The sequence below is a fragment of the Myotis nattereri genome (assembly GCF_964212035.1).
Source record: "Myotis nattereri genome assembly, chromosome: 12".
NCBI classification, from domain to species: domain Eukaryota; kingdom Metazoa; phylum Chordata; class Mammalia; order Chiroptera; family Vespertilionidae; genus Myotis; species Myotis nattereri.
The window spans coordinates 40,412,188-40,434,017 of record NC_138087.1 but is presented as its reverse complement, the minus strand read 5'-3'; the positions used below and the strand labels follow the sequence as shown (position 1 = coordinate 40,434,017).

Genomic DNA, 21,830 nt, shown 5'->3' with positions numbered 1-21,830 from the left:
CTTCTAGGACATGGTGACTTTTCTTCTTGGCAATAACAATGAAAGCAAACTGGGACATACATTACTCCTAGTGTCATCTTTTCATGTAAAAGCATCTTTCCTAAGCCAATAGGCTTTGTGTCCTTTTTTCACTTCACCTAGATCCAAAAAAGTGATAGATACATAACTATTCATAGTATAGTCAAGTTATAACTTTTCAAGACAAAGAGAGGCAGGAATAACTTAGGATGTATGGAATTCATTTAAAAAAAATAGTATAAGCCAAAAAAAAGATGAGCTTCTCCCTTCTTTGGGTCATGATTGTTAGTGATTAGGAGCTGACTCTGGTCAAACCACCAATAGTTTTAAGGCAGGAGTTATATGTTATCTATAGTCTTTCTTTTTTTGTTACTTAGTCACTTCTACTATCTGTCCCCTGTGGCTTCCCATCTTATCTTATAAAAGAGAAACATGCAAATTGACCGTACCTCTGCTATACTCACAAGCCTCGCTCACAAGCCACACCCACAAGCCAATCAGAGTGACTATATGCAAATTAACCCAACAAAGATGGCGGCCCGCAGCCACGGAGCTGGAGCAAGCAGGAGGCTTGGTTTCCCCAGTGATGGAGGAAGCCAAGCTTCCTGCCTGCCCTGGCCGGCTGTAGCCTCCACTCAACGCAACAAAGTTTCAATTATAGAAGATAATTAAATCCCAGATACCTGCTTCCAGCCAGCCTCCACTGGGATCTTGGGTGGCAGGGGGCCATGGCCAGCCTGTAAACAAACATCAGCCCCTCACCCAGTCTGGCCAGGCACCCCAGCGGGGTCCCCCACCCTGAAGGGGCTGTGGCCAGCCTGCAAACAGCCATCAGCCCCTCACCCAGGCTGGCCAGGCAAACCAGCGGGGACCCCCATCCTGAAGGGGCTATGCCAGCCTGCAAACAGCCATCAGCCCCTCACCCAGGCTGTCCAGGCACTCTAGCAGTGACCGCCACCCTGAAGGGGCTGTGACCAGCCTGCAAACAGCCATTAGCCACTCACCCATGCTGGCCAGGCACCCCAGCAGGACCCCCTTCCCTGAAGGGGATGTGGCCAGCCTGAAAATGGCCCTCAGCCCCTCACCCAGGCTGGCCAGGCACTCTAGCGGGACCCCCACCCTGATCCAAGGCACCCTTCAGGGCAAACCAGCCGGCCCCCACCCATGCACCAGGCCTCTATCCTATATAATAAAAGGGCAGTATGCAAATTGATCCTAACAGCAGAACGACTGGGAATGATTGGTCACTATGACACACACTAACCACCAGAGGGCAGACGCTCAATGCAGGAGCTGCTCCCTGGTGGTCAGTGCGCTCCCACAGGGGGAGCTCTGCTCAGCCACAAGCCAGGCTGCCAGCTGCCAGTACAGTGGTGGTGGTGGGAGCCTCTCCTGCTTCCTTAGCAGTGCTAAGAATGTCCAACTGCAGCTTAGGCCTGCTCCCCGCTGGCAAGTGGACATCCTCTGAGGGCTCCCGGCCTGCCAGGGGGATGTCTGACTGCCAGCTTAGGCCCTATTCCCCAGGGAGCGGGCCTAACCCAGCAGGTGGACATCCCCTGAGGGGTCCCAGACTGCGAGAGGGCACAGGCCGGGCTGAGGGACCACCCCCTCCCTGAGTGCACAAATTTTTGTACACCGGGCCTCTAGTTGTTCCATAAATTTATAACATTCTTATCTCCATTTTATCTCCTGAGTGGTTTGACCAGCATGAGCTCCTAATCACTAACAATCATGACCCAAAACTCTTGGTTTGTTCCTTAGAGCTATTTGTATCTGTCATGCATGCACATTTATACTTAACTTTCCAAGAATTTATTTTTAAAATTAAGGGACACACTTGCTCTGGTCAGTGTGGCTCAGTTGGTTGGGCATCATCCTGTGCACCAGGATGTTGTCTGTTCGATTCCTGGTCATGGTACATGCTTGAGTTGTGGGCTTGATCCCTGGTAGGGGGCATGCAGGAGGCAACCGATTGATGTTTCTCTCTCACATCAGGGTCTCTCTCTCTCTCTCTCTCTCCCTCTCTCCCTCCCTCCCTCTCTCCCTCCCTCCCTCTCTCCCTCCCTCCCTCTCCTCCTCCTCTCCCTCCCTCCCTTACTCCCTCCCTTTCCCTTCTTCTCTAAAAATCAATAAATTCTTCTTTTAAAAAAAATTAAGGGGCACACTTTAGTTATGGAACAAACATAAATTTGACTCTGGGAACATTTATTCTTTTATAACTCCTACATTAAACCCCTATCAGTTGCATCATGACCTAAATTATTATACAGTTAGGTTGTTAAACACATCCAGAATTCTGGAAGAAAATGGATAGAACAGTCCTTTTTTTTATTTTACTTTTTTTCCAAAGCCCCTGGGAGCCTCAGAGCCATTAGGAAAGTTTTGTGAAGAATGGTTTCTTGACCCTGTTCCCTCCCCCAGTTCCTTCCGTTCCCTAAGGCCCACACTTTTTCACTCTTGGGCTCCCACTGGACACCTCCTGTTTTCCCAGAGGAGCCTCTTCCTCCTTGCACCTCCTGTCTTCCTCCCATCTCCTTGGGCTTCTTCATCTCTGTGTCCCGTTTACTGCCAGGTCCCAACTCTTCTGTTGCCTCGTATTGGTGCCTTAGCTCTGCCCCTCACCTGCTAGTTTCTCTGCAGAGTAAGATCCTGGGGCTGAAGGGAATGAGGTGTCAGGAGCAGGGTCCCCACGGTTCAGAGAGAGATTTCACAGTGCTTAGACCAATGATCATATGCAACTATACTAAAAGAGCATCTTCATCTCTTTCAGTATCAGCCCTGTACACACCGGGCTCCAAGACAGGAAAGGAGAAGGAGGAAGAAAACTATCCTGCCTTTTGTTACTCTGCCAACACTAAAAAGCTACTAGGGGGACCCAGTACCTAGAGCATCCGAAACGTAAAGTCTCATTCTACAGAAATGCACGCTCTGCCCTTCTCCTGACTTTAATGAAGAAGTATTTTACCCACTTACCCAAAGCTTATTGCATTGCAAAATATGAAATTGCAGTACTTGCAGAATCAAACTCCATCAGCCAGATGATGAAAAAGTAAATTATAAGTCTGCAAGACACACAAACTTATTATTTTAAGTAATTTGTTTCTCAGGCTATGTTTATACCACAAAACAAAGTGAAACAGGGAAAAGTTGTAGTTTCCTTCTGAAATAGCTGTGTTAGCTGGGTGACTAGCATGGGGTTTGCCAGATGCAGAAATGCTCAATGTACAAGTCTTTTGAGAATATACCTGGCCATGGTGGCTGAGGGTGCCTGGACCCTGGGTTGTGCCGAGCTGGTTATGGGGCAGCAAGAAAGAGCAAAGGAAAAAAATGTCTCCAAGACCTTAGACTGGGTGAAGCGAAGCTAAAGGATAAAAGAACAGAGTAGTTCAGCCAGCGTGGCTCAGTGGTTAGGTGTCGACCTATGAACCAGGAGGTCACAGTTCGATTTCCAGTCAGGGGCCAGGGCATATGCCAGGGTTGTGGGCTTGATCCCCAGTGTGGGGCATGCAGGAGGCAGCCAATCAGTGATTCTCTCTCATCATTGATGTTTCTATCTCTCTCTCCTTCTTCCTTCCTCTCTGAAATCAATAAAAATCTATTTTTAAAAAAAGAACAGAGACAATGGAGTGAGTGGGGGGGGGGCGAGTAGTACAGGGGAGGTGGGGGGAATGTATGGATTCAGAAAGAGACAGAAATGTGCCCAAGGCAAAGGAATCACATGCTCCCCTCCTGCCACCATGACCAGTAGGAGAGAAGGGTTTTGTTTTTTGTTTTTTAAACCCACAGGTCTCTCAGAGAGGGGAACCACTGCCTCCTATACCTCCTTCTGGCATTGAAATGTATATCCCTCCCTAAAAAAGGTGTTACTGTTATTAACACACCACCGCCACTGGTGCAACAGCTGGGGACCCAGCTCTGATTCCCACCGTTCTTTGCACAGCATATTCTGTACACGCAGGCAGTAAAGTGATTTGCTGTGCATATTGGCAGTGTTAGGAAAGTATCTTTTTTTTTTAATATATATTTTATTGATTTTTTACAGAGAGGAAGGGAGAGGGATAGAGAGTTAGAAACATCGATGAGAGAGAAACATCAATCAGCTGCCTCCTGTACACCCCCTACTGGGGATGTGCCCGCAACCAAGGTACATGCCCTTGACTGGAATCGAACTTGGGACCCTTCAGTCCGCAGGCCAACCCTCTATCCATTGAGCCAAACCGGTTAGCAGTGGTTGGCAAACGGCCACTCGCGAGCCACATGCGGCTCTTTGTCCCCTTGAGTGTGGCCACAAAGTTTCAATCGCACTGTATGTGCGCGCCGGCACATGGTATTTTATGGAAGAGCCACACTCAAGGGGCCGCAGTTTGCCGACCACTGGGTTAGGGCATTGGGAAAGTGTCTTTATCCTCTCTGGAAAAGTTGAGAATGGATTGCATTCAGATTCTCCAAAAGATTTGCCTTTGGGCATTTAAAACATTTGAGCTCAAACCATGACTTCGCTTTGGTTTGTCTTTTCCAAGTTAATCTAAGCAGGTGAAAACATATGGCACAATTTTATGTTAAATATGTGGCTTCTCTCTTTGTAAATAAATGGCCAGGTCGTTTACTAGACAATTGAAATCAAGTTCTTAACACTGATTGGCTCAGTGAACTTGTATCGACCCCTGGGGGTATTGGGTTGGCAGCACGGAAATGGGAACAGGAATATGAGACAGATTGTGCCCCTACAGATTTCCAATGGGGAGAGTCAAGACCTCGAAATAACTGTAAATAACGCCTCTGCGATCAGCTACCCAGAGAGACAGAGGAGGGAGGAGGCTAGCCTACTTATTGATAGGCGCTCCAGACTTTACCACGAATCACTTATGTAATCCTGGTTAAATTACTTGGTGTTTGTTCCTCTCTTATTACCGACAGGATTGGATTCGATTAAATCAACTCCAGGTGCCTCAGTAACAGGACCATATTCATTGCTTTGGAGGTACTCAGTTCTAAAAAGGTGATTGTGAATAACAGCAACAACAAAAAATCATTATATAAATGCAAAATGAAATTAATCCCAGTCCAGAAACACTGCAATAAGAATAGCTAGACTCTAAAATTCTTTTGCCAAAAAAATAAAATAATAAAATTCTTTTGCAAAATTCTGGGTCAAGTCATCAAAATTCTCCATTCTGGTTTTGTTAGGGACTCTGATAAGCCAACACCCTAATAGTTATTTAGGTCACTAAGCCCTGTCCCAAGCCGCAGTTCAGCCACGGGAGTGGTACGAGGGTGAGCCTCCACACCAATAAGAACTACTCAACTTTGGTTTGGTGTTTACTGATCAGGATTGTGCATCAAATTGCATCAAAGAGGGAAAGGGGGATTAGCCATTAAAAATCACTGGATTCAATAGTCTCTAAAGCCTCTTCCAGCTCAAAAAGATTTGGATTCCATGATTCTCGGTGACAGCATCGTGCATTCTTTCCCCCGTCTCCCCTCCTCACCTGTACCCGCTCAATTTCCCTCTGGTAGGACATGGAGGGCCAAGTCCAGGCCCGGCTTTCCCTCTCTGCCCATGCTCTCTAAGCCTCCCGCAGAGGAACCTGGCCCCGAGTGACTCTCCCTCTCTCTGCTCCCCGCAGGGTGGAGAACATGTCCATGAGACTGGAGGAAGTCAACGAGAGAGAGCACTGCATGAAGGCTTCGCTCCAGACTGTGGACATCCGGCTGGCGCAGCTCGAGGACCTCATCGGGCGCATGGCCACGGCCCTGGAGCGTCTGACAGGTCTGGAGCGAGCCGAGTCCAACAAAATCCGTTCTCGGACCTCCTCGGACTGTACGGACGCAGCCTACATCGTCCGCCAGAGCAGCTTCAACAGCCAGGAGGGGAACACCTTCAAGCTCCAAGAGAGTATAGACCCTGCAGGTGAGGAGACCATGTCCCCAACTTCTCCAACCCTAATGCCCCGTATGCGAAGCCATTCTTTCTATTCGGTCAATATGAAAGACAAAGGTGGTATAGAAAAGTTGGAAAGTCTTTTTAAAGAAAGGTCCCTGAGCCTGCACCGGGCTACTAGTTCCCACTCTCTAGCAAAGGAATCCAAAACTCCTGCAGCCCCGGCAAACACCTTGGCCATTGTTCCCGATTCCAGAAGACCGTCATCGTGTATAGACATCTATGTCTCGGCCATGGATGAGCTCCACTGTGATATCGACCCTCTGGACAATTCCATGAACATCCTTGGGCTGGGCGAGCCAAGCTTCTTGGCTCAAGCTCCTTCCACAGCTCCTTCAAGTAGTGCCTATGCAACTCTCGCACCCACCGACAGGCCTCCAAGCCGGAGCATCGATTTCGAGGACATCACCTCCTTGGACACGAGATCTTTCTCTTCAGACTACACCCACCTCCCAGAGTGCCAAAACCCCTGGGACACTGACCCCCCCACGTACCACGCCATCGAGCGCTCCAAAAGCAGCCGCTACCTGCCCAGCACGCCCTTCCTCCTAGAGGAGGCCCCCATCGTGAAGTCGCACAGCTTTATGTTTTCTCCCTCGAGGAGCTATTACGCCAACTTCGGGGTGCCCGTGAAAACGGCGGAATACACGAGCATTACAGACTGTATTGACACCAGGTGTGTCAACGCCCCTCAAGCAATTGCCGACAGAGCCACCTTCCCCGGAGGTCTCGGGGGCAAAGTGGAGGACGCCTCTTGCTGCCACCCCGAGCGAGAAGCAGAGCTGAGCCACCCCAGCTCTGACACTGAGGATAATGAGGCCAAAGGCCGGAGAGCCGCCCTGGCCATCCCCTCGCAGGAGGGCGACCACGCAGACAGAACCCTGTCCAACAACATCACGGTTCCCAAGATCGAGCGCGCCAACAGCTACTCGGCAGAGGAGCCGAGCGCGCCGCACGCCCACACCAGGAAGAGCTTCTCCATCAGTGACAAACTCGACCGGCAGCGGAACACAGCCAGCCTGCGGAACCCCTTCCAGAGGAGCAAGTCCTCCAAGCCCGAGGGCCGCGGGGACAGCCTGTCCATGCGGAGACTGTCCAGAACGTCCGCTTCCCACAGCTTTGAAAGCAAGCACAACTAACCCTTCCTAAGCAGCGTTGCAGGAGGCTCACGAATGCAGCCCTAGAATTCTCCCCCGAACTCCACCTGCTCCCCTTCCTCGAAACCTACCCGCGTTAGTCTTAGCTGAGCAAAACAAGCAATGCCTTAGGAGGTGTTCACTCAGAAGTGACTTCTGGGCCGAGAAAGCATTTGATCTGGCCCAGTGCCAAACACAGGGGTTATGTTGTCATGCTCCCCCTGGATGGGTAGGGAGGGGAAAGAGAGGGAGAAGGAGGGTTGAGATGGATGTGTCTCACTAGTCACTTCGGAAAGCCTCCAGCTCTGGGAAGGAAGGGGCTTCGCGCATTCTCCGTGCCAGGAGGCGTCTTGCAATTTCTGACCGTTATGAAGAGTTGTAGGATGCAGGGCTAAATTGCGAAATAAAATAAAATAAAGTGGCCAGCATACAAATGAGATATTCTAAACTTCAATTCTGTTTTCTTTTCACATTGGCTCCATTACTGGTGACTGATGAAGAGCATCCTTTTTATTCAGTGTAAGCCGGCAGCAAGCAGTTCTACCTAACGTCCCACATCCTTCTCATGCCACCACTTCTGTAATTGATCATTGTAAAGAAAGAACCAGGTAACAGTCATAGTTCACCTGTCTCTTATATATTCACTTCTGGTGCCACAACTGTTTATCTTTTTTGAAGAAAATAAGGGAAAAGAAATGCCTTTTCTGTATTGCGAGCGGAATGAAAAAAGAATTGATGTTAAAAAAAAACAAATGTCAAGTGGCCTATTATATACAGTGGGCATTCAAGGATAGTCGAGCAAGCTCAGGATGAATGTAACTAAATAATTTTATATTTTTTAATTTATTTTGTATCTCACCTGTCATCAATGAATTCGCTCACTGAATATATAACAGTGAACTAACAAAAAATATAGTGGGCAGCACACGCCTAACATTGCCGTGTGGGATATTGCTGTATTCTCCTCATCCGTGTCGTGTGTTCTGCTGCGGTGTGACCTTCATCATGTGCATGACTCCACCATGTCTTCTGAACACCTCCAAGATGTCACTGCCAATTTTTCACACCACTCATCACATGACCATTTTATATATGACTATCTGGTGGATATTTTCATACCTAGAGTTTTGCCATTCAATCTGAGCTCAGCATAAATTTAATCGGAGTTTTTCAAGGGCTGGTATCTTTTTTATGGAAATGTTCCAAAGTACTTTTTAAGGAAGTCTCAAAACCATAAATAACCTTAGAATTGACTGGGAGTTTGGTATCAACCCAGAGCCATCAGATGCAGACATGCCATGAATATTTTTTCTTATATACAGAGCTATAAAAAAGATACAGTAGACTAAAATAGAAAGCAGATAAACCATGTAAAGAGTTCTAGAGCATATGCTGCTTATACACACATATATGCATTTACACGGAGACATGTTATATATAGTATATAAACAAGCATATAGAGCTTTCTTAAGAGGCTTGGACTTTTCTATCACCTTGAGGTATAACCAGAATTTTTAATAGCCAAGGAATTTCATTGAAAGAATTCATTATATTTCAACAGATGTTGACATTATACTTTTTAAAATCCCTATAACCTTAACTTTTTCTTGTACCCAACTAGAGTTGTCAAAATGACTTGCTACCTGCCCTTAACCCACCCACCCACCCACCCCCTTTTTTTTTTTTTTTTTGTCCAAATGCAGTCACCATCATAACATCTCAATCAGTCTGGTTTCTCCTGCACAAAGTGACTACATCAAGTACAATCTGAACAGACCTAACTTTCAGATAGTATTATGAGTTCTAGGGTACAGGTATTCACACTTCCAGATCAGAATCTGGATTTGAAGTGGGATAAAGAAATTTTGACCCTCAAATCTTTGGATTTCTAGATGGATCACTGATTTTAAAAAAGAATAAGGTCGTGAAGGACAATGACTTAATGTTCCTGGTCCCTAAACAAAATCTGGTTCTTTTGTTTAGTTGTAGATGTGAACTTCCAATTTTCTCATTATGTGAAATCAAGTAAATATGAGGACAAAACCTCTAGCCTTTGACTTTTTTATTAACCTCTGAATAAACTTTTCAGGTGTAGGAATAGTGATGAGGCCACATATAAAGAACTAAGAAATTCCTTTTTCACTCCTTAGTATTTAGGCGAATCAGAAACGAGCAACCAGAGTCCTTTGTATATAATGACCCTAAAAAACACTTTTTTTTTAACCCAAATTGGCTATTTCTCCCTCAACAAACATGCATTTGGTCTGAGAGTCATGAATAAGCTTCCTAGAGTCACGAATCTCTGTGAGGACCTGATGAAAGCCCTGGGCCGTCTCCCCAGAAAAAAAAGGTCTAGACATGCAAGTTGCAATGTAACTTTAAAGGGTTCATCTACCCCTGCTTCCATATTGATTGATAGTGAGGAAGAGGAACCATGTTTGTTCATAATCAATATGGCTATAATAGGCACTTTACATTTGAAACCAATTCTCTGTCATTCTCAGGAAGGCCAAGTCTCCACACCAGAGTTAGAAGCAAGCTTCTGTTATATTCGTTCCTTAGATTAGATGTCGCTCGTTTGATGAGCTTATGTCCTGATTTAAGGATGATTTTAGGTGTGGCGCACACTCACACTCCCTGAGAGGGAGCCTGGGGGAATCCAAGCAGGAGGTGAAGGCAGTGTTCACTGACCACAGAGCAGGACCTCACGGCACCTCCAGAGTCTTATTCTGGACCAGATTGAAAGTGGGGGAAAGTATAAGCCTGGTGTTCCCATCGCGCTTTCTGGAGCGAACAGACAGGACCTGGGAAACAAATACTTCCCAGTTCTGACCTTTGGACTGCCTGTTTTTTTGTTGTGCATGGAAATAAAGTTCTTTTGGGATGTGTGTGAGATATATAAGCCAAGTGTCAATGACTTCAAACACAAACTGTGTCACAGTCATGAGCCATTTCTTTCCCATGCACATATATGTGTTATGTTTCAATCCATTTCTTTCTATTCCTGGATCCTTTGCACACTGATGTGGCATCGATTCCGTGGCCTTGTACAGTCAGCTTGCGTGCTGCTCACTTATTCCGCCGTGTCCCTGCTGGAGGGGCCGTTAATTACCTGTCTCTGTGCATGAAGCGGCTCCTGAGCAGCAAGTTACTGAGGAACGTAAACAAAGTCCTAGAGAACTCAAGGAAGTGATAGCTTTGGTTTAATCATCTGCTTCTACGGTGCCAATTTTTATATACTGCTATAGGTAACGATTTATTCTAAATTGCTTGGTCCTTTTGGAAAAAAAAAAGGGATGTTTTATGAAAATGACCGTGGAAATTTCCTGACTAACCAACATACCTTATGTTTATAGTTAGAAAGGCCCTCCTTAATGGATTTGAATGAGGAACTGTAAGGTTTGGGGATAACTGTCACGGCTTGTTTGTGTATTTCTCTGAGCCGGACGGTGTATCAGCGGTCAGAATGCAGCACTTTATAGAACTGGATATTTTTTAAGTCTAGGCTTCTAGGTCTAACATACTATTTAGCACTTTGAAAGTTCCCCCTTGAATATATATATATATATATATATATATATATATATATATTTGATTATATAATCAAATGGAAAGAAATGTAAAAAAACACAAAATGTGTTTCTTTTGAATGTTTCCAGTGTATTCTAAAAGATGGTTTCTATAGATAAGGTTCTGGTGGATCACTGGATAGTGCATTTATTCTACCTTCTGAGGCTGTGCAGTCTAATCTTCCTCAGTGTTGGGTTGTTTAACTTCTCCAGTGATAATAAATATTATCCAGTCATCCATCATGCTATATCGAGAGGCTGTACCATTCAACGTGTTGGGCAATGCTGTACTATAAAATACATGTTAACATGTATGTATCCCATGTTTAACCCAGCATAGTTGTAGCATGTGGTTGTGTTAATGAACATTACAGGACAGCTTCATAATCATTTACAAATCTGTAACATTCAATAAAGAAGCACATGTTGCAAGGATTAATCATGTCCCCAATTCCATGCGACTTAGCATCCTCATGAAATGGGCACTTTTGTTCCTGATCTGCTTTATGTTTTTGACTTTCCGGTAGATCACTATACAGTACTTGTATAAGCCGATGTACAGCCTCTATCCAGCCCTGCAAGTTGTGGTAGGCACGTTGTGATTTTGTGAAAGACGAACTGGCATGTTATGCAAAAGACTATCTGACAAATGAACTTAAACTAACATTCTAAACTCCAGTTTAATTAGCTGTTTGTTTACATCTGCTGACCGGTGCGGAAGCAGTGTACAGTATTTTATAAATATGCTCATTTAGTAGCACTACTATGTTTGTTTCTAGATAAAGTGATGCTAATGTGTAGATGGTAATATACTTGTTTTAGATATTGCATTATAACTCACTCTTCTTTAACAATAGCAATGTGACTTAAATGAAGTAATCCCGCTCAAACCCAGTCTTAATTTTGTGGCAACAGAATGCATGCACGGCTTTATGCGTTTCTTTTTGACTTTTTAAAGGCACCTAGCCTCTGACTCCTGCCTGCTGCGACACTGAAACCAGTTAGGAACCCACTCAGAATGTTGGGCTTCTTAGTTTGGAGATTATGTTCAAGTTTTAGAAATTAAAAACAAAAAAGTAACCAAGGGGTGTTTTTTTTCAATCTTTTTTTTTAAGCTCTGAACAAATAATATGAAATAATAGTAAATTATTAACCACAGGGTGTGTATAGCTATGAGGCCTGGAGATGGCTAGCCAAGCCAACACCTCTTGGGTTTACTGCGGTCTAGGTGTTGGAGCATCTGTGATACAGGAAAGACACATTTCTGATTCTTCAGGGCCACTGGGTACAAATTGCTAAGCCAGAGATGAGAGTGAGAAGCACATTGATGACAGTGCAGAGATGCGCAGACCAGTATGAATGAGTGGTCCAGTGATATGTGACTTCCCTCCTACCTGGTGGCTTTTCTCTGGTAGCTGAGCCTGCCTGGGGGCCAGAGAGATGGGTGACTGGGCCCTGGGTGACACTGAAGAGTTTGCCCTTTTAAAAAAAATTACCTTTTCATTATTAGAAGCCATCCCACGTCAGGGAAAGAGAGGAGCCAACCTGCCCAGTCTTATAGGTGACTGCTCCTCAAGCGAGTGGAAAACACTGTTCTCTCAGCCTGCAACGGCCTGAGCTTTCTCTTCCTTTGACATCTGTCTCTCGCTCTCTCAGATTAGAGTCAACCGAAGGAGGAGTTGGTTGTGATGTAAGGAAAACAAGATTTCCCCCCTTTCTTGTTTCTTTGTAATGCACTTGAGAATGTAGCTGTGTGACTTTTATCTGATGCATCTTTTGCACTGATGGCGGTGAATGAAATCAAGACAATTTCTACATGTGGCCTAAGGATTTCAGGGACCAAGGAGTCTCCATGGCAATAAGAGTGAGGTGAACTCCCCCTCCCCACCTTACCTTCAGGCCACTGCCTGTTTGCACAGTGTTTGGAGAGGGACACATCCCTAGGCTTTCTGAGGAGTGTCCAATCCAACTTGACCCAGGCCTTGCTCTGGCGGGGTCAGGCTGCCGAGAGCTGGGGGACACAGTGGGGGTTCAGCCTCATGCCTGGAGAGCAATCTTCTTCACCCCCTACTCTCGTCTTTTCTCTTAACCCAGTACAAGATGCTTTTTGGCCAGACCAACAGACCCTGGCTCCTGTGACCTCAGGACCCCATGGACTCGGGCACAGTAAGCTGAAACAGTGGCCACTTAACAAAAGCCAAACATTCAGACTTTGTCCCAGCCCTGATCTTCCCACTAACATAGCCTCCTCCCCCAATTCTACCCCCACACAACCAACTTGGCTGGTGTTTGTATCAGCTGCAACCAATTCTTTGCCTGTCTGAATCCCAAAAGGGTCCTTCACATCTCTACCCCAGCTTCCCACATGTCATCGGAGCCAGCCATCTGCACTTAGATGGTGGGCTTGCAAACTCAGAGAGGTGGGGGGGTGGGGAGGAGGGGAGCCAGATGCAGAACACAGTGTGTGGATGGGACTGGTGAGAGACAACAGGAAGAAGCAGGGTCTGTAGGGCACGAGAGAGCACACGTCCCACTACAGAGACGCTCACATTCAGATGTGTAAACACCGCGCTAGCCAAACAAATGTACCTGCCAGCAGCATTCAGTCCCAAAGGCAATAGCTCGGGGCCTGTGATTTAGAGCCAACGGGGATCAGATTCTTGACTCCAACTCAGTGAGTGTATACACGAAACACACTGAGGACCGGGGCGGGAGAAAGGAGCTCACCCTTTTCGGGGCATCCCATTCTCCTGAATGATATGTGCCCCATCATTCTGGACCGGAACGCAGGAGATCTTGGTGAGGGAGAGTCAGGAGAAGAGGGCCGTGGCCTGGTGTCAGGCTCGCCTGCTTCCTGTCCCCACAGCATCTGGCCTGAGTGTCTGCTGCCGCTCCTGCGGTGCACAGCAATACCTGTCACTGTCCTCATCGCCGTTTCACAACATAGCGCTTAGACTCCCGTTTGTAATGTGCTAACCATAGTTTGTAATGGGGGATACTGTTGAAATATCATTTTTAAAGGAATTCCTATAATAAGAACAATTTTGGAATTGGGTTTGTTAAATATGTATAATCTTTTCCTTCTTTATGTATGGACAAGCAGCGGTTTGCATATCTATGGACGTAAAATACCTATAAATTCTTAGAGGAATTGTTCTTTTTTGAAGGTCTATTATTGGATTCACAATGCACTTTGAGCTTGTTTGTTTAGATATGTAATTCGAAGCAGAAGTTGGCAGATACCACAGGAAAAACTTTCTGAAATTTCTGTAACACATGTTTTGCAATAAAAAAAAGAGAAACCTCAGTAGTTCAAAATATGACTTGGACTTCCTTGTGCGTTTATTTGCCGCCACTTGATCTCTGCCATGCACACGCCAAGAGCTGTTGGGGTCCACAGAAATAGCTGTTTAGGGCCCATAAATAGAGGTTGTGAACTGACGGCATATGGGTCACATCTAACTAGCAGAGAAGGGGTGTTGGTGGGCAGCACAGTGTTTTTTAAAAATTTGAATCATTTAAAAATGGATAGATTTCCCACTTAATTCCATATTTCTGACTTCTCTTAAAAAAATCTGAAGATCTGGTAACACGAGACCTGTATTCCCATTTGACAATCACCACCTCAATCATGGTATCTTGGCTGCCTTTTTCTAAGAAGCATGTGCTCTGTGATATACCACAATCCCTACCACTCCCTTCCGTCTCTACAAATGGTTCCCTTCGTTCATTAACATTACCTGGAGAGCCCTATATGCATTGGAGTATGGACCCCTATACTAAAGGATATACAAAGGCAGCTCTTGAACTTCTAAGTAGGAAAAGCTTAAGGTAGCAATTTGCCTGGATGAGAGAGACACGAGGAACTTGTCTTCACACTGAAGGTGCAGCAGGCATGTTTCCACAATCCATTTTCAAGTATATTATTAGGATCTTTAATGGGATTGGCCTGGAGAGAGCTGAGGGGAGGGAGAAAGGGTTCAATCCCATCCCGCATTAAGTAACTCTGGTTGCAGCTCCTGCAAAAAAAGAAGACGCAACGGCCCTTGAGCAAACAAATATTTTTATTTCAAATAACAGTGGGAAGAAAAAGGTAGAACATATATACGTGCAATTCTTTATTCAAAAACATATTTGTTGAGTACCTACTATGTGCCGGTGGTGTGCCAGAGTGAGCAAAGTGGCAAACTCCCTGCCATGTGGAGTTTTAGTTCTGGCTGTAATGCGATGTAATTATATGCAATCTTGTCATTACCATCTAGTTGCCTAAGAAATAGAGGATGAAAAATAAGAGCTACAGGTTCAGAGATGATGCTCTGTGTCTCAGGGAAGTGTCTGTGGGGAAGGCCACACTGGAATGTACCCTGAAGGACAGGGAAGGTTTAACTAATGATACAGGAGTGCAATCCAGGTAAGAGGAACATTAATTTGACACGCACCCGGATATAACAGTGCCTCCTCCTGGTTGGGGTTCTCAGGCAGTCCCAGTTTCACTGACTGCATGTCCAGCATGGACCCTCGTTTAGAGAATGAGGCTTTGCTCCCACCAGCTCCTTTCTCTTCCTCTTTCCCATTGGCTTGGTCTAGTCAATATTTTGAAAGTGGAATAGCTCATATAGTTTTCTGCAAGCAACTTGTTTATGTTAAGAAATACACTCACTTATGTAACACATACCATATTTGGCCATGTGCCCTCAGATTTCCTGGAAAATCAGGTCAACCATCATTTGCTGCCAAAATCTCAGATGTAGACAGATGTAGGGCTTCCCTGAAGGAGATAGCAATGGAGTTCTCTGAATAAATTTGTTTATGTTACGCTATTTAATTAAAAGCCAGAACATGGCTTGCCATAGAAAGGCCTGGGCCTGTGGTCGGCAAACTGTGGCTCTCGAGCCACATGCGGCTCTTTGGCCCTTTGAGTGTGGCTCTTCCTAAGCTTTAGGAGTACCCTAATTAAGTTAATAACAATGTACCTACCTATATAGTTTAAGTTTAAAAAATTTGGTTCTCAAAAGAAATTTCCATCGTTGTACTGTTGATATTTGGCTCTGTTGACTAATGAGTTTGCCGACCACTGGCCTGGGCTATTATACCCTCATCAGTAACGTGTTCTCAGCAATTCCTTCTTTTTTACCCTTCCTGAGATTGCTAACTTAGCCTCTTTCCAGGCATTTAGCATGTTGCTTTCTTATAGTATGAATCCTTTTCCAGAAGCCTGGGTCTGCATCAGTCATTATCTTACAACATATCATCAGGGTAGACACTATGTCATCGTGGGAAGGCCTGTTTTCACTCAAAATCATCAACTGTTGCCCCAAAATTCTTTGTCTCAAGCACTAAAAACCCATTTTAACACATGGTTGAGTATTGTATCTGTAACATAAATGTACATATTTATTAACATAGACAAGTTGCTTGCAGAAAATTATGTCAGCCATTCCATTCTCAGCATATTGACTAGACCTAGCCCATGGGAAAGGAAAGTAAAATACAAGTGCTGGGAGCAAAGCCTCATTCTCAAAACTGGGGTCCATGCTGGAGCTGCAACCCACAAAGCCGGGCTGCCTGGAGGTTCCAACCAGGATGAAGCGCTATAACACTGGGGCTGCTTGTCAAAACCTTTGATTGCTAAGGCTACCTTTAAAAAAACACCACAAACTAGGTGACTTAAACGACAGAAATTTATTGTCTCACAGTTTTGCAGGCCAAGTCCAAGATCAGGGTGTTGGCAGGGTTCGTTCCTTGTAAAGGCCATGAGAGAGGCTGTGCCATGCCTCTCTCAGCTTCTGGAGATTTTCTGGCCGTCTTTGGCTTATTGAAGCATCACTCTCATCTCTGCCTTCATTTCACATGATGGTCTATGCTTTCCCTGCGTGCCGTCTGCATCCAAGTTTCCCCTTGTTATAAGGACACCAGTACGAGCCCACCCTGCTCCAGTATGATCTTATCTTAACTAGTTACATCTGCAATGACCCCATTACCCCAAGAAGGTAACATTATGAGATACAAGGGGCTAGGATGTCAATGTAAGAATTTTTTTTTTGGGGGGGGGGTGGGTACACAAAATTCAACCTTTAACTCTGGGCGAATTTGTCAGTGGAAGTGTCATAATCAAACTTATCTTTTTAATATGTTTTCAGGTAAAGAAATCAAAATTCAAGCATCAATTGGAAACAACATGTATTGATCAATAGGAGACAATATGCCATACCATGAAGCCATTAAAAATATTTAAATCTTTGTAGATTGACATGAAAAGATGTCATTGGTATATTATTAAGTCTCTCAGCGCAGCATATATGGTCGAATATGAATTTTTGCAAAAACTAAGCCAGGTATACAGAGATGAATATATTTGTATATGACAATAAAAGGACTGAAAGAATACACCAAAAGGAGTAAGAGTTTTGCAACAGAACTTTTTTTTCTCTCCAAAAAACTTACATGCTGTTTAAGAGTAATCTGAAGTGGTCTAAGAAGAGTTAGCTTAGGCACCAATAGATATCAACCAGGAGGGCTTTTGTTGCCTTCTCTCTGTTCAGAAACCTGTTCTAGGCATTGTCACAACACTCATGTGCCCTGTAAGGGCAAGTTGCCTCCTCCAAGGAGTGGTAAAACTTGGAAGAAAAGATAATAAACGTGGTAGCAGTGGGTTAACTACTAATGTCATGAAATTATCATTTTAGGCATAAATACAATCAATGCCTTCCAAGCAGCTATTTTATTCTTCTGGAAGGACTGAAATTTGTATTCAAAAGGCAAGACTGTCATGAATAAGAATATAATTATATGTTGTAGTTATTTAATTAGAGCTGTGGGAAAAAATGAAGATGAGCGACCCAAGTATAGCTCCTCGACACTGAAAGTATTCACGCTGAGGCAAAATGGCCACCAGGAAGGCGGTGTGTGGGCGACTCCCACACGCGGGTAGGGAATCAGACCGCACAGTCCGCTCTGAGCCTCTGTGTGGAGCAAACTAGACATGGTTTTAGGATTAAGAAGAAAGGATCAGCATCTGCAGCCTGGCTGGGCCCTAATAGGCAGGACTAAAGAAGACAGAAGGTGAGAGGCATTTCCGAGGCTGGAGTCCCAGGAGAAACAAAGGTATAGCCTCAAAAATGATGAGGATGTGCGTGGGGAACAGGAGGAAACCAACCTGGTCAGGGCAGAGGACTCACATTGGAGGCTGGTGGGAAAGTATAACAACCCCTTACATTCCCCTAATCTTCTCCGCACGTCTTTGAAATTGACATTATTATTCTCCTGTCCCAGATGGGGGAAAGTGACTCATCGTTTTATACATAAATGCCAGATTAGAGTTTGGGCTTCGTTCTGTGATAAGAAGAAAGTGACTGAAGTGTTCTGGGTAAAAATGTGACATTTAGAAGTATGGCAAAGGAAAGAGGTGCGAAGGATTTTAGGCAAAAGGTGGGAAGTGGGTAGAGGGATGGAATTGGTTGACACAGATATTTCTCAATGATTTTTTTTTTTTCAGAACACAGATGTAATCCATGCAAAAGAATCTGCCTGGTCCCCACCATGTCACTGGCTTCTAGAGACCGCAGGGACTGCTCCTAAATTATGTTGCCTTTCTTAGGGATTTCAATCAGACTCGTCTCTGCTATTTGGGGTTTCTATCCCAACAGCAAAAGCTCCCTAGTGGCTCTGTGTTATTCAACCAATTTTACTGGACCATTAGCTCAGTCTGCAGGGGCAGAAAACCAGGTCAGTTCTGTAAAGTGTACAGACATTTCAAAATTTCTATAGCTGCTTTTGATCCTAATTTGTTGTCTCAGTTTCTCTGTCTGTTATGTGGTGTTTAGAGGTTGTACCAGGTCAGTGGCTCTTCAATTTCTCGAGTTATAACTAACCATTTATCAGACTCTGTGGAAAACTAAGCATCCTTCCTAGGGAAAAAAGAGGTTAGATTTTGGAGACTCTTTAAAGGGGATCGGGGAACCCCGGACACTCGCCCACCAAGGGAAGAGCCTCTGAACCCCAGGTTAAGAATCAAATGTCTTCCCAGCTCTAAAGCTCTGAGACTCCGTGCAGGCTGGCACCGTCGTTTTGAAACATCTATCTGCAGAAGGAATCCGGCTGACAGCTGGATGAGCCACGATGTAAGCAGCAGGCGCTCACCCATCCTCCTCCACAGCTGCCGAACAAATGCGCTGGAGTCGAGACAGTAAGATCCTGAATTAAGTGAATCAATCTATTCCTGACAAAGGCAATGCGAACAGACTGTGCACCTTGCAGTCTCCTGCAAACCAAAGATTCTGCAGCCCTCCAACTGTAAGTTCTGCCTTCAAATGAATTTTAACCAATAGTCTTGTCCATTATCTCATTTTGTCTTCAGAGCAGGCTCCCCGCCTCCATGAAGGACCACCTGCTGATAAGAAAGCTGCCCATATCTAAACACTGGCCTTTCTCATCATGACTTCATGGCATTGACACATAACTAGGTTTCCTCTCTGTCACACAGACATTCTAAGTGAACAGGCTTTGTCTACTATTTTTTTTAATATGTTTTTATTGATTTCAGAGAGAGGAAGAGAGAGAAACATCAATGATGAGAGAGAATCATTGATCGGTTGCCTCCTGTATGTTCCCTACTAGGGATGGAGCCCAGAGCCCGGGCATGTACCCTGACCCCCTGACCAGGAATCCAATCGTGACCCCCTGGTTCATGGGTCAACGCTCAACCACTGAGCCGCACTGGTCGGGCTGTCTGCTATTTTTTAAACCCACTATAAACTGCTGTTCCACAAACATGTAACAACTATTGTCACATCTCAGCGTTTTTCCAGTGAATTTTTGCATCCTCTCGTCTTGCTAGCACAAGTCTGGTACTGACTCTTGAATCTCTCACTCCTTCCTTTTTCCACTAACTCTCAGTTATGAATATTTTCAAACACACAGAAACATGGAAAGAATAGGACAATGAACACTCTTATACCCTCCACCTATGTTCGTGATTATTAACATCTTGCTCTATTTGCTTCTGTATTCTTTGTATATGTGAAAAGTGAGTTGCAATAATTAAAACACTTCATGTCCATATACTTCAAAATTTATCTCCTAAGAATAATGGTATTCTCCTCCATAATCACACTACCATTATCGTGCCTGAGGAAATTAGCAATGATCCTTAATTTCTTTCTGGTATCCGGTTCATATTTAAATTTCTTCCAATGGTTTCCAAATTTACTTCTGTGGCTAAGTTTTCTTTTCCAAATCATCACATTTGTTTGGCATATCTCTCTAGGCTTTTAGTCTAGAGCACACACTTATTCTTCATAACTTAACTTTTTCAAGAGTCCAGGCCAATTGTCTTGTAGGATGCCCCGTATTCTGAATCTGTGCATTATTTTTTCCTGTCCTGTTTATGCACTTCTGTTCCCATATTTCCTGTAAACTAGAAGTTTGGTGTAAAGACTTTATCAGATTCAGGTTAACCTATTTGGCAAGAATACTTCACAAATATCTCACATACTTTCGCATCACACTTGGTGGCGCATAGTGCCAAGTATTTCACTACTAACAGTGGTGCTGAGTTTGATACGAGATCTCTCCAATGTGAAGATACATTTTTCCCTTTATAACACACAAGTAACCTTGGGGTGATACTTAGGTAACATGTGAATGTGCCATTAACCCAACAATCTTTCACCTGATGGTTTGAGTATCAGTTAATACAGCCCTTGACTAAATCATTATTGCACTGGGGATTGCAAAATGCACCCCCCCTTTGAGAATTAATCCAAAGGATCAGTCCTACTTTCATACTCAAGTGAAGTGAGAATGAGGCTGATCAGCCTACCACTGCGCTGTTGTAACACATTGGCATTGTTGAAGTCTGGCCCTGCACAGTCCTCACAATTCTGGCCCACCGTGAGACCAGACCACTTCAGTCTAGATCCCAGAACAGGCTGCTGTGTCTGCTTAAGGAGGCTAATCCCCACCCACCAGTATTAAGTGGAACTCTGGGTGCCTTCTCCAGAGGGCCCCAGTTCAGTTCTCTGGTTGATATACACAGACTCATTGCAGCACATCAGCCCACCCACAAGTGCTGAGACCAGCTGATTCTGTCATCTTCTACCTCATGGACTCTGTGAGGGATTTAACTCCATTCCTTTCCCAACGATCCACATTAGGGAGCAGGTGGTTTTTCCATTATAACTATGAAGAGTGAGTCTGATGATGCTCCCTTTTCCTGTACATCCTTCTAAGGGAAGCCATGCTCAGTGACTCAAAGACAATGTGTCCTTCTAAGAGTGTCTCTCACAAGTGATTCTAAGGTACTTACCACCCCCCTTCTCAGGGATGCTTTCAGTGATTTCAAAGTTATTGCTGTCACCTCTAGATAGGGAAATACTAATGGTGGAGCTTCTCATATACTATCCATCCATAAAGTACCTGCAATTGGTCTTAACGCTCACACAGTATACATATGCTCATATGCTTTTGTAGTGGTTAGTGTACTTTCTTCCTGAGGTTAGTTATGCAGCTTGTGACTATACATGTTAAGCTAGTCAATTAATTATGTGAACCTCTCCCAAAACCTAGTCATTTTCAGCCACACTAGAGAACAGAACTGAAAAGCATAAAAGAGTACTTTAGGTAACCCTACAGGGCAAATAGTTCTGGTTAAATTAGTTGTACCCCATTTGTCAGCACAAGCTACAGCCGTCCTCATCATCAGAGCTACCATTTATTAGGCATCTGTTATTATAAGACACTTTCGGCGGTTCTCAACCTGTGGGTCGCGACCCCTGAAAATACATCCTGCATATCAGATATTTACATTACGATTCATAACAGTAGCAAAATTACAGTTATGAAGTAGCAACGAAAATAATTTTATGGTTGGGGTTCACCACAACATGAGGAACTGTATTAAAGCGTCGCAGCATTAGGAAGGTTGAGAACCACTGCGTGAGTGACATACTTGGTATCTAATCTTCAAAACAGTTCTGCAAGGTACATTTTATTACCTCCAAATTACGGATAGAAAATTTGAGGCTCAATATGGCTAAAAGGCATTTCCAGTTACACACCTAGTAAGGAGTGGAGCCCCAATTCAAACCCAGAATTCCTGGCCTCCAAAACCCATGCTTTTTTCTACTCCCCTGCCTCTCAGAGTGCGTGCAAACCATGCGTTGGGAG

The 21,830-nt window shown here is 44.6% G+C and overlaps 1 protein-coding gene across 1 annotated transcript in view; it reads left to right on the top strand.

Annotated features, from left to right (window-relative positions):
• TRPM3 (transient receptor potential cation channel subfamily M member 3) overlaps positions 1 to 7,540 on the top strand; it is a 441,698-nt gene extending 434,158 nt beyond the window's left edge. Inside the window, exon 26 of the mRNA XM_081103884.1 lies at positions 5,646 to 7,540. Within this exon, the coding sequence (XP_080960010.1) occupies positions 5,646 to 7,098 (1,453 nt within the window). The 3' untranslated portion in view covers positions 7,099 to 7,540. The remainder of the gene's footprint in view (positions 1 to 5,645) is intronic.
• The last annotated feature ends 14,290 nt before the right edge of the window (positions 7,541 to 21,830 follow it).